This window comes from Dipodomys merriami, unplaced genomic scaffold, assembly GCF_024711535.1.
Source record: "Dipodomys merriami isolate MVZ:Mamm:240054 unplaced genomic scaffold, mDipMer1.0.p SCAF_354, whole genome shotgun sequence".
NCBI classification, from domain to species: domain Eukaryota; kingdom Metazoa; phylum Chordata; class Mammalia; order Rodentia; family Heteromyidae; genus Dipodomys; species Dipodomys merriami.
Window position 1 is genome coordinate 663,596 of NW_027205093.1, and position 13,438 is coordinate 677,033.

General features: G+C 41.7%; 1 protein-coding gene across 5 annotated transcripts in view; it reads left to right on the top strand.

The window, feature by feature from the left end:
• Ralgapb (Ral GTPase activating protein non-catalytic subunit beta) overlaps positions 1–13,438 on the top strand; it is a 92,704-nt gene that overhangs the window by 10,919 nt on the left and 68,347 nt on the right. For 4 of the 5 annotated variants that reach the window (XM_069988337.1, XM_069988338.1, XM_069988339.1 and 1 more), the window contains exons 2-3: positions 3,204–3,419; positions 9,929–10,131. In XM_069988337.1, coding sequence (XP_069844438.1) covers positions 3,234–3,419; positions 9,929–10,131 — 389 coding nt within the window. In that variant the 5' untranslated portion in view covers positions 3,204–3,233. Of the gene's footprint in view, positions 1–3,203; positions 3,420–5,089; positions 5,109–9,928; positions 10,132–13,438 lie in introns of those variants that run through there. The other variant, XM_069988341.1, reaches the window with a different exon arrangement.

Below are 13,438 nucleotides of genomic sequence, written 5' to 3' on the forward strand. Positions count from 1 at the left end.
AAAACTTGGATTAAACTGTGCATGACTTGACTCATGCTAAGACATTTGATTTTTGGTCTATATGCCTAGGATTCTCAAAAGCACTATGCTTTTTTAAAAACACTAATGTTTGCCTGGGCACTGGTGGCTCACATCTGTAATCCTAGCTACTCAGGAAGCTGAGATCTAAGGATCAAATCCGGCCAGCCTGGGCAGGAAAAGTCCGTGAGACTCTTATCTCCAATTAGCCACTCAGAAAACCAGAAGTGGCACTGTGACTCAAGTGGTAGAGCTCTAGCCTTGAGCCTTGAGCTGAGGGACAGCACCCAGGTCCAGAGTTCAAGCCCCATGACCAACAAAAACAACAAAACACTAATGTTTGGTGAGCCATAATAAGGTTTTCCAGGATAAAATTAAAGAATGCTAGTCTTTTTTTTTTTTTTTTTAAAGAAAAACTAGCTTTCAATATAGAACTTTTTTTCTCTTTGGCAGTACTGGGTTTTGAAATAGAGGCCTTGTGCTACAAGGCTTTTACTAAGCAGGTATTTTACCATGTGAGCCACACTTTGCATTTGAGCTTTGAGGTACTTTACATTTGAGCCCTAGAACTCTTTAAAGATTAATTGTACTATGTACAATTTGCCTAAACTGCGAGCTGGACAAACAGGTTTCAGAGCAGGGCTACAGAAGTGGAACGGGCTCCTTATTGTTGATTCTCTTTGTGAGAATGATACTTTTGATTGGAGTATTCATCTTGCATTTACAATGTTTTAGACAGCTGACGTCCTCATTTGTATGGTAAACTTCGATCTATCTGTTATTTTGTGGAAGGTCTACAGCATGGCAGAACTGGTACCTACAGTGGAAAATATATAGGTAGACAGAGGGAGTATGTGCCATAGTAAATATGAGCCTTGGAACCTAATACTTGTGGGTTCAAAATCCAGGTCTTGTAAGCTCTAAAGATTCCTATAAGAAGCAAATTTCTCTTTGTACCCTTTTTCATCGTGAATAGCATGTAGCAAGTGTGTAAGAAGTGTTTTGTTCTCTGAAGAACACTGAATCCAGGTAATCCATTATTGGAAATTTAAACTCCACTGATTCAAAAGAATGAAGTTGTCTCTAAAATTTTAAAGTCTGACTTGAGGATGTTAGTGGGAGATGGCAGGATATGTTTCTAGGGCAGAGTAAGTTCAGTACTCGAGTACTTGCTCCTCATTCATGGACACATGCTCTAAACCCTGCCAGTAGATGCCAGGATCCTTAGTTGGTACCAAATCTTGCATGCTAGAACATGTTGTCAGTCAGAACACACTTTCTGTTCGTATCTTCTACCCACCAGTTTAATACCTTGTCTGTCTTTGCTGTTCTTGGTGGCATTTGTTTTCTCTCAGAGAGTCTCACAATGTAGCCTAGGTTAGTCTTGAATGTAGTACCTTCCTGCCGTAGACTTCTGGGCACTGGGATTGCAGTCCTGGGACACCATACCTTTTCCACTGTAACTAATCACTTCTCAGTAGTCACCGTGGATGTACCTTTTGTATTTTGAGGTATGACAACAACTAGCATGAATTCCTTTTTCTTCATTATTTCATAGATAGATTTGTTCTTACCATAGCGCTTAATAACCTCAGGATTTTTTTCATTTCCTTATAAAGCTGAAAACTTTCCTCAAAGGAAGCATTTTATGACTTCTCTTTGGCGTATTTGAACAGCTAGTACTGCTACTCATGTCCTTTGGGACCATTATTAAGTAAAACTAGGGTAACTTGAACACTAACTCTACAACTCCTTGACTGACAGTAACTGAGATGCCCTCTACTTGGTCAGTGGATGGGTAGTATGTACAGCACTAGTGAACCAAAGGGATAATTCACAGCATAGGCCGGACAGCCTATGGTGGACCAAGGTTTCATTATGCTACTTTAGAATGACACATAATCTAAAACTGAGGAGTTGTTTATAACTGGAATTGTTTGTAAGTGTTTATAACAGTTGACTTTGGGTAGCTGAAGTATGGGAGGGAAACTGCAGATAGTGGGCTGCTGTATTTGGGAACTGTTGACTGAAGAATTTGTGACTGAAGAATTGATGTCTTCCCTAGGGCATGTCATACCCCTATTTGTTTTCTGTCCTGGAACCATGGAAGGTGAGGGTTCCTCATGCTTTGAAGGATCAAGCCCTGATCCCTTACTTCCCTGCACAGTGCCCTCTTTCCTAGTTTTTCCTGGGTCCTTTTGGGAAGGTGCTCAAATAGCTGCCTTTCAGGATTTGCCTTTGTACTTAATCTCCAGGTTATTTTAGAACATTACTCAAAAGTTCATTTGTATATATGTATACACACACACACACATATGCATACACACATATATTCTGTTTTCCAGCAACAATGTTTGCAGCCTTTTGGATTATTTTTAATTTTTTAAAATTTATTTTATTTTTATTTTTTGTTGGTTGTGGGGCTTGAACTCTGGGCTTGGGCTCTGTATCTAAGCTCTTCAGCTCAAGACGAGCACTCTACCTCTTAAGCCACAGCACCACTTCTGGTTTTCTAGTGGTTTATTGGAGATAAGAGTCTCATGGAGTTTTCTGCCCAGGCTGGCTTTGAACTGCGATCCACAGATCTCAGCCTCCTGAGTAGCTAGGATTACATGTGTGAGCTACTGGCATCCAGCTATTTTTATTTTTATTTATTTCTTTATTTTACTGGTCCTGGGGCTTGAACTCAGGGCCTGGATACTGTCCCTGAGCTTCTTTTTCCCAAGGCTAGTGCTCTACCACTTGAGCCACAGCACTACTTCTGGCTTTTTCTGAGTAGTTTATTGGAGGTAAGAGTCTCACAGGCTTTTTTCCATGGTCTGGCTTTGAAACACAATCCTCAGATCTCAGCCTTCTGAATAGCTAGGATTACAGGCATAAGCCACTGGTGCCTGGCTTTATTTTTGTTTTTTATCATGCCGTGTGTGTGTGTGTGTGTGTGTGTGTGTGTGTGTGTGTGTGTGTGTGTGTGTGTGTGTGTGTGTGTGTGTGTGTGTGTGTGTGTGTGTGTGTGTGTGTGTGTGTGTGTGTGTGTGTGTGTGTGTGTGTGTGTGTGTGTGTGTCTGTGTCTGTGTGTCTGTGTCTGTGTCTGTGTCTCTGTGTGTGTGTGTGTGTGTGTGTGTGTGTATCTGTTATTTTTATTAAAGTAGCTTAATTTGACATGAATTTCTCTTGTGTCTTTTCAGGTGCCATTTGGATAGTCCTTTAGCGGCACAATGTACTCAGAGTGGAGATCACTGCATTTGGTGATTCAGAATGATCAGGGCCATACCAGTGTGCTGCACAGCTATCCAGAGAGCGTTGGGCGAGAGGTGGCGAATGCAGTGGTCCGTCCTCTTGGACAGGCATTAGGTAGCCCATCAGTGGCTGGTAGTGAGAGTTTGTTAAAAACTGACAAAGAAGTAAGTGTTCATTTCATTCTATTATGTGGAAATTTAAATTGGTTATTGAAGAAATTGTTTCATGTTGACTTTCTAATGGATTTCTGCCTATTGTAGCATGACTTCACACTTTTGATCTCAATTGAAGGCTGGGGCTTTGTGTTTGTAGGGATTGTAAGGAATGGGTTATGCCTTTTTGGCTGTTTCAGACTTCTCAGTAACTCTGCCATCTCCTCTTGAGCTAAGTGCACAGGACAGACTAGCTTTTCCGCTAAGCTCTTGGGTCAGTCTCATAATGGTTTTGAGGTGTGTTTAGAAGGCATCATTCTTGGTTTTGGTTGGTCATGGGGCTTGAACTCAGGGCCTGGGCACTGTCCCTGATCTTTTTCTCTCAAGACTAATGGTCTACCATCTTGAGCCACTGCTCCACTTTTGGTTTTCTGGTGAGTCTCATGGACTTTTCTGCCCACGCCAGTTTTGAATCACGATCCTCAGATCTTAGCCTCTTGAGTAGCTAGGATTATAGGCATGAGCCACTAATGCCTGATTGGAAGGCCTCATTCTTAAGACTATATAACTCATTTTTTTGTACATATTAATTGTTAAAAGGGGTTTTATTGTGGTATTTCTATACATTTATACAGTGTACTTCATTCAAAATCAGTCCTATAACTTGTTCTATTCCTACTCCTTACTTTTAGCAATTTTTAATGAGTTTCATTATTCTGTTTTTCTTTTTTTTTATCATGCAACAAAACCTTTTGAAAAGGTTCAGCTATTACTGAAACTGGTTAATTTCTAAAGATTATTCTGTTTTTCTACATGTGTGTAGTACCTAGATAGCTGTCTCTTTCTATCTTTGGCTCTCTTTTTCTCTCTCTTCCCCTCTTCCTCTCTGGAAAGCCCGTCTTATGTCAAGTTTTCAGGCTATACATATGTTCTGAGCTTGAGCTTTCCCATGTCCCTATTCTTGCCTGGCTTCCAGGTTTGTTTGTTTGTTTGTTTGTTTGTTTTGTCTGTCATGGGGCTTGAACTCTGGGCCTGGGCACTGTCCCTCAGATCTTCAGCTCAAGGCTAGTACTCTACCACAGCACCACTTCTGACTTTTTCTGCTTATGTGGTGTGCTAAGGAATCAAACCCAGGGCCTCATGCACGCAAGGCAAGCATACTCTACCACTGAGCCACCTTCCCAGCCCCGCTTCCAGGTTTTAAGAGGGCTAGAGAGCAAGCAAACACTTGACGTGGGGCCTGAACTCTGGGACAGGGCGCTGTCTCTCAGCTCTTCAGCTCAAGGCTAGCGCTCTACCACTTGAGCCACAGCGCCACTTCTGGCTTTTTTCTTTTTTGCTTATGTGGTGCTGATGAATCGAACCCAGGGCCTCAGGCATGCAAGGCAAGTGCTCTACCACTGAGCCACCTTCCCAGCCCCAAGCAAACACTTCTGTTTATGACCCCAAATAGTTAGAATTAAGAGTTAATGCTTGCTTTTCCTAACTAAAGGGAAGGGCTTTTGGAGAATCTTGGCTCTAGTCAGTCTTCTGTTTTCCATGCAGGATCTGGGCAGAATTTTACTTCAGCAGGAAATCCTCAAGGACCTCGGAGAATGAAATGATTCTATAGAGGGTTACTATTTTGAGATTGGGTTAAGATACAGGACTAGAACTTTGTCCCCTCCGCTTAAGGAAGACTCATGAAGCTGCAGGCTTCAGGTATACAAAACCTATACCTATTTCTCAGATGCTTTTTCTTCCACCCTCCTTTTCCACTTTGATTTAGTATAGAAATTAAATTGACATATCAGAATATAGTTTGCAGCTTTAAAGGCAGTGTGATTATCCTCCATTGGCCATGAGTTGGTTAAGAGTGAAGTCCCTCAGTCTGAGGAGCAGTTTTCTTTCATCAGAGGATCCTGGTTTATCCCTAAAGACCAGCACTCCTCTGAATGTTGCTCTGATCCTTTTGCCACCAGAAGCCCTAGATAGAATGGCATGTGGCCATGTAGGAGTGCTCTAGCATAGCACTTGTTTATTCTTTCCATCCTCAAGAGGAGATGAGAGGGCAGTCCTAGAATCTGGTGCCCTCTGCAGTTATATAGTGGTGCCCACTATGTGAAGATACCACCAAAGATACCTCCTTTTCTTTCATATAATACCTAGGCACTTTAACCTCTTTTAAAAAGCCCTTCTCAAGTAGGGGGAAACTGGAGGAAAGCAAAGGAAAGGGTGACATAATCCAAAAAGAATTACCTGACTTATGAAATGGTAACCCCCTGGGGCTGGGAAGATGGCTCAGTGGTAGAGCGCTTGCCTTGCATGCCTGAGGCCCTGGGTTCGATTTCTTAGCACCACATAAGCAAAAAGAAAAAAAAGCCGAAAGTGGTGCTGTGGCTCAAGTGGTAGAGCACTAGCCTTGAGCTGAAAAGCTGAGGGACAGCGCCCAGGCCCAGAGTTCAGGCCCCATGACCAGACCACCCCCCCCAAAAAAAAAGAAATGGTAACCCCTCTGTATAATATCTTGAGAGCTTGTTTGGAGGTTCTAGCAAGGGAGCACAGCTACTTGTATACCCTTGACCGAAGACTGGTCCTCCTCTATCAGGGATGGTCGTCCTCTTTGACTGAGCGCGCAGCTTCAGGAGGGACACACATGGAGTGGTGAGGGAGGAAGGGGACACCCGCCTAGCCAGCCAGATCAGCGGGATCAACCCTGGCGATCAATGGGGTGACAGATGTCACAGCCAGATCGCCCTTACATCCAATATCTTGATAATAACAATAAAATACATACTTTTAAAAAATCTCTTCTCAGTTATATGCTGAGTGGCTCACAGCTGAAATTCTAGCTACTCAATAAGCTGAGATATGGAAGATTGAGGTTCAAAGCCAACGGAAAAATCTGAGACCATCTTTAGTTAAGTAGCAAAATGCTGGACAAGAGATGTGGCTCAAGTGGTAGAGTATCAGCTGTGAGCAAGAAAGCCAAGCAAGAGCTTGGGACCCTAAGTTCAAGCCCTGTTACACCAAAAACAAACAAACAAAAAACTTAATGTGACTAAAAACTTGATAACCTCCTTGTTCTTAATTTTTTTTCACTTAAAAGAATCATTAGTATAAAGTTTAATGTACAGGATGTTCCCATGTCATAAGTTAGGAAATGAGTACATTCTTTTTTGGACAGTGTCACCCATTCCTTTGCTCTCTCCCAGTTTTTTCCTCCTGTCCCTACCCACAAGTTGTATAGTTCATTTTCTTTTTTCTTTTTTCCAGTTCTGGGGTTTGATCTCTGGGTCTGGTCGATGTGCCTGAGCTGCTTTTGCTCAGGGTGAGAGCTCTACCACTTGAGCCACAGTGACACTTCTGGCTTTTTTTTTTTTTTTTTTTGTCGGTTGTGGGGCTTGAACTCTGGGCTTGGGTACTGTACTTGCGCTCTTCAGCTCAAGGCGAGCACTCTACCGCTTGAGCTATAGCACCACTTCTGGTTTTCTAGTACTTTTTATGTCTCACAGACTTTCCTGTCCAGGCTGGTTTTGAACCGAGATTCTCAGATCTCAGCCTCCTGAGTAGCTAGGATTACAGGCGTGAGCCACCAGTGCCCAGCAGACTTCTGGCTTTTTTGAGTAGTTTATTGGAGATAAAAGTCTCATGGAGTTTCTTGCTTGAGCTGGCTTTGAACTGTGATTTGCAGATCTCAGCCTTCTGAGTAGCTAGGATTATAAGCATGATCCATGGGCACTAGGCTTGTATAGTTCATTTTCGACATAATGTCTACTGACTACTACTGTTTTGTTCTTTATTTTTTGTGTTATAGACTTTAATATTTTTGGCTGTTAAACCATGTATTCCCAGCCAGGCACTAGTGGCTCATGCCTGTAATCCTAGCTACTCAGGATACTGAGATTTGAGGATCATGGTTCAAAAGTCAGCCTAGACAGGAAAGTCCCTGTGAGACTCTTACCTCCAATAAACCACTTGGAAGTCGTGCTGTGGCTCAAGTAGTGGAGTGCTAGCCTTGAACACAAAGGAGGCTCAGGGACAATGTCCAGGACCTGAGTTCAAGCTCCAGGACTGACAAAAAACAAGCTAACAAGGGCTGGGAAGGTGGCTCCGTGGTAGAGTGTTTGCCTTGCGTGCTTGAGGCCCTGGGATTTGATTCCTCAGCACCACATAAGCAAAAAGAAAAAAGCCGGAAGTGGCTCTGTGGCTCAAGTGGTAGAGCGCTAGCCTTGAGCTGAAGAGCTGAGGGACAGCGCCCAGGCCCAGAGTTCAGGTCCCACTACCAGCCCAAAAAAAAAAAAAAGCCAGAAGTGTCACTGTGGCTCAAGTGGTAGAGAAAAAGAAAAAAAAAAAAAAAAGAAAAAAAAACAAGCAAACAAAAAAACCCATGTATTTCCTACTCAGCCGTTGTAGTTGTTACTGAGCCTAAAAAATTAAGTTATGTGTATTTATCTTTTCAGTCAGATTCAAGTTATTTTTAAGCTGTTGAAATGTTTTTGTATCTTGAATTTTTATCGAACAAGCTAGTCATCCTTGTTTATCTTTCTGATGTCTAGGTTATCAGCATAATAACATATTCCTAAATTAAAATTTTGGTAGTGGGGTCAGGAACATATAGCTCAGGGTTTACGTAGTATACATAGTATACCTAGATTTGATCCCCAGCATTGAAAAAAAAATTTTTTGGCAGGGCTTTGGGCATACTGCTGGGTATATTTTTCCAAAATAATCTGAGTGTGTTAGTCTATTGTCTAATGTATTCGCTCTCTTTCCTCATATTTTGGCCAGTTATAAATCCAGCCACTCTACTATCATAGGGCTAACGTGTCTCCATCTTGTCTGTAAGGATTTTTGGTATCTGACCAAAAGATAGCCCTGTGCCAGAGAAGGCTGTTTAGTAGTATAGTTCAAGTTTTCAACTCCACCATTTATAAACCAAGGGTGGGCCAAATTGCTTAAATTTACTTAGCTTTGGTTTTCTTATGTATAAAATGAGGATAGCTTACTCTCTTATGCAAGGCTGTTTTGATGGTTATATGGCATTTATGGAAGTGCTTTGTAGACTGCAAAGATGGTATGGTTGCCAAGTCTCTGCTTAGTAACCTCATTAATGAAGGAATGAAGTTTCTTAGGCATGACTTGATCTTTTTAAAGCAGGTTAGTTCTCAGTGATAGTACTTCTCTTCTAGAAAGGGCTACTGACCATCTTCTTAGTTGTGTATCCTACAGTTTATTTGGAGTTTACTGAAACTTTCTAGGTTCTACAACTGGAATATAGTTTTCCAAATCAGGGAATTTCTCCTTTTTTATATCACCATATCCATTTTTTTTTGGTCGGTCATGGGGGCTGAACTCTGGGTCTATCACCCAGCCAACTTCCCAACCCACCATATCCATTCTTTTTTTTTTTTTGTCGGTCCTGGGGCTTGAACTCTGGGCTTGGGCTCTGTCCCTCAGCTCTTCAGCTCAAGGCGAGTGCTCTACTGCTTGAGCCACAGCGCCACTTCCGGTTTTCTGGTGGTTTATTGGAGACAGGAGTCTCACAGTCTTTCCTGCCCAGGCTGGTTTTGAACCATGATCCTCAGATCTTAGCCTCCTGAGTAGATAGGATTCCAGGTGTGAGCCACCAGCGCCTGGCCATATCCATTCTTTATGAATCTAAACTGTAGTTCTATACTCTCCTAAGAAATTTCTCATAAACCTTAGTATATAATTCTAGTAAGGAGAGTGAAGCTGGTTTAGTGCATTTCAGTGCCTTGTTCAACTCTTACCCAACTTCTGTCCTCTTATGTGTATTCTAGTTATGCTTCTTTTTTTTTTTTTTGTCGGTTGTGGGCATGAACTCTGGGCCTGGGCACTGTCCCTCAGCTCTTCAGCTCAAGGCTAGTGCTCTACCATCTGAGCCACAGCACCACTTCTGGCCTTTTCTACTTATGTGGTGCTAAGGAATGGAACCCAGGGCCTCATGCATGCAAGGCAAGCACTCTACCACTGAGCCACCTTCCCAGGCCCTAGCTATGCTTCTTAACTGTCATTTTCTTTGGTTGAGAAAATAGTTGTAAAACAATAGTTGAAGAATTCATCTTTCTTTTGCCATTTGTTCCTGCTGTATAAGCTAGAGATGGAATGTGTTTGTATTTAGGTACTTGATTTCCTAAGTGACACACATTCCCATATGTAAATCAAGTTGATAAAAAAATCTAAAACTTTCTATTTTTGCACCTCCTATATCTATAGAAATTTGAAACAATTTTCACAGAGTGGAATGTCTAAAGAACAAAATGTCTAAAAGCCAAAAGCAAGCATAGACTTGATATTTAGAAATAAACTATTTTCTTCTAAAATCCTTTTCTTGGGAAATGTTACACAAATATATCTGATACATGAAAAGTATGTTCTTTAGATAAATGTATATGTTGAGATGAATATACTGTCGGTTTAGGGACTTTTGTTAATAAAACGTGTTAGATTTTAAGTTAGTCAAGTGATTTACAGATAGGGATCTGAAATAATTCCATTGGATGTTTTCTTTGGTCTAGGTAAAATGGACTATGGAAGTAATTTGCTATGGATTGACGCTTCCATTGGATGGAGAAACTGTAAAATACTGTGTTGATGTGTATACAGATTGGATTATGGCTTTAGTGTTGCCTAAAGATTCTATTCCATTGCCAATTATTAAAGAGCCTAATCAATATGTTCAAAGTATATTGAAACACCTGCAAAATCTTTTTGTACCAAGGTAAGTTATCCATATGTACCTGTCCTATAATGAGTATGATAAAATATTTATAAATGTTGCTTTATATAAGATATAGAAGCTAATTTGTTAATCCTTTAATTGATAATTATTTTTAATGAGTTAAAGTGTGTTAATGTGAATGAGGTTTATATAATGTTTAATACTATGAAAACCCCCTCATAAACTTTTTTTTTGGCTTGGGTCTAGAACTCATCATTTTACCCTTGCTTAGTTTTTTTGCTCGTAGCTGGCATTCTACCACTTGAACCATGCCTCCAATCTGGCTTTTTTTGTTGGTCTTGGGGCTTGAACTCTGAGCTTGGACGCTGTCCCTGCGCTCTTCAGCTCAAGGCGAGTGTTCTATCATTTGAGCCACAGCGCCACTTCTGGTTTTCTAGTGGTTTATTGGGGTTAAGAGTCTCATGGACTTTCTGCCCAGGCTGGCTTTGAACCGTGATCCTCAGATCTCAGCCTCCTGTGTAGCTGAGGATTGTAGGCATGAGCCACCGGTGCCTGGCCAATCTGGCTTTAAAAAAAAAAATTATTGTCATTATAAAGGTGATGTACAGGGGCGTTACAGTTACAAAAGTAAGGTACTTTGGCATTTCATTGGTTAATTGGAGATGGAGTCTCATAGACTCCAGCCTGCCTAGACTGGCTTTGAACTACAATCCTCTAGGCTTCAGCCTCCTGAGTAGGATATAGGTGTGAGCCACCAGCACCCAGCCTGTACATGACATTTTAAAGGCTTTTAACTTTGCTTCTAAGATCTGGTAGTTGTTAGATGTTAATGTAATGTGACATTTTTCCCTTCTGCCCTAAGAAACAGACTTCACATATTATAATTTTTCTTTCTACCTGATCTAAAGACAATAAATCCTTCTTCCTTAAAATGAATATTTCTTCGATGCATCATTGGCTAATGATTATATTCCTAGCTGCTTGGGAGGCTAAGATTGGGAGGACTGTGGTTCAAGGCATACATCTGAGATCCTTTCTCAAAAATAGTTGGCCACAGTGGCATATACTTGTCATCCCAAATATGTAACACTGAGATGGGGAGTATTACAGCTCCAGTCAACCCAAGCAGAAAACTTTCCTGAGACTACCTATCAATAGAAAGAAGTTGGGAATGGTGACTTGTGCCTATTATCCCAGCCATGGCAGAAGTCTAAAGTAGGGATTGTGGTTTGGATGTATTCATGGACAGGAAGCAAGGTCATATCTCAAACCCAGGGCAATAAAGGCTAGCAAGCACAAGGCCGTAGGCTCAAATCCCATCAAAATAAGAATCTTTGCTAGGAAACTTAAGGCATGGAAATAAGCAAAGTTCACATTATAATGAGCAAGTTTATGATAGGCCAAAAAATAACTCTTCAAAGCTTGTTGGTTCCCCTCCACCATTTTCTGAGATAAAGTCTACTTACATATAATAATGTAGGCTATCTTCTTAAATTTTTTCCTGGAGATATAAGATTTCCTGAAGATATATAAATTCTTCAGGAATTTATATATCCTAAGGCTAAGGACAAAGCTATTTGCTTGCCTTTGTGAGGTTGTCGACTGTTAGTTTCAGGGGACACATGCACTTATACACACAGACATATATCCTTTTAATAAATGCCTTATAAATTTTGGGAAATATAGAAAAGAATGGAGCCAAAAGCTTTAATTCCCTGCTTATTCATGAAGATCTGCTTTCAGATGTCTTACTTTTAGGAGGGGCAGTGAGGCTTGTCTCCTTTTGGAAAAGTTCTGGTTAGACTAAGCTTTTGATCTATCAGATGATAAACTGAATTCCTCAAAGGTCAGCTCCCTAAATCTTAGATTTCTAAATTGAGAAGGAAATTTGTTTTGGAAATCTGAATTACAAAAAGAGACATCAAGCCAGGTGCCAGTGGCTCACACCTGTAATCCTAGCTACTCAGGAGGCTGAGATCTGAGGATTGTAGTTCAAAGCTAGCCCAGGCAGGAAAATCTGTGAAACTTTTTTGTCAGTCGTGGGACTTGAACTCTGGGACTGGGCACTGTCCCTTAACTCTTCAGCTCAAGGCTAGCGCTCTATCACTTGAGCCACAGTGCCATTTCCGGTTTTCTGGTGGTTTATTGTTTTTTTGTGGTTTTTTTTGGGTCTGGTCATGAGGCCTGAACTCTGGGCCTGGGTGCTGTCCCTCAGCTCTTCAGCTCAAGGCTAGTGCTCTACCACTTGAGCCACAGCACCACTTCTGGCTTTTTTCTTTTTGCTTATGTGGTGCTGAGGAATTGAACCCAGGGCCTCAGGCTTGCAAGGCAAGCGCTCTACCACTGAGCCACCTTCCCAGCCCCTCTGGTGGTTTATTGGAGATAAGAGTCTCATGGACTTTCCTTCCTGGGCTGGCTTTGAACCATGATCCTCAGATCTCAGCCTCTTGAGTAGCTAGGATTACAGGCATGAGCCACTGGTGCCCGACAGAGTTATTTGTTTTGTTTTGTTTTGTTTTTGGTAGGTCCTGGGGCTTGAACTCTGGGCCTAGGCACTGTCCCTCAGCTCTTTAGCTCAAGGCAAGCACTCTACCACTTGAGCCACAGCACCATTTCTGGCTTTTTCTGTTTATGTGGTGCTGGGGAGTTGAACCCAGGGCTTCATGCATGTGAGGCAAGCACTCTACCACTGAGCCACCTTACCAGCCCCCCCTCCCCTCCCCCTCCCCCGGTGAAGCTTTTATCTCAAATAAACCACTGGAAAACTAGAAGTAGCACTGTGGCTCAAGTGGTAGAGTGCTTGCCTTGAGGTGAAGAGCTGAGGGACAGCGCCTAGGCCCAGAGTTCAAGCCCCATGTCCGACCAAAAAAAAAAAAAATGTCAGCTGAGCACTGATGGCTCATACCTATAATCTTGGCTACTCAGGAGGCTGAGCTTCGAGGATTATGGTTTGAAGTTAGCTCAGGCAAAAAAGCCCATGAGACTCTTATCTCCCATTAAATAGCAAAAAGCTAGAAGTAGAAATGTGGCTCAAGCAGTAGAGCACTGGCTTTGAGCAAAAAAGCCCAGGGAGAATGCCTAGAACCTAAGTTCAAACCCCAGGATCGGCACACTGACACACAAAAAAGGAAACATTTCTATTATGAACTCTGGTCTATAGGATCAGGTATAAACTACCTTCTTTGCAGAGTACCAGCTGTAATTGACCTCTAACTGACTAGTTGTTGCTAAACTCTGTGTGGCCTTGCCCTTTACTTGTAAAATAAATTTTCCTGGGAAGCCTCTTAAAGATAGTTCGTTTCTTAGTCTACCCTTTTTTTTTTTTTTTTTTCTTCCTTCTCCTCTA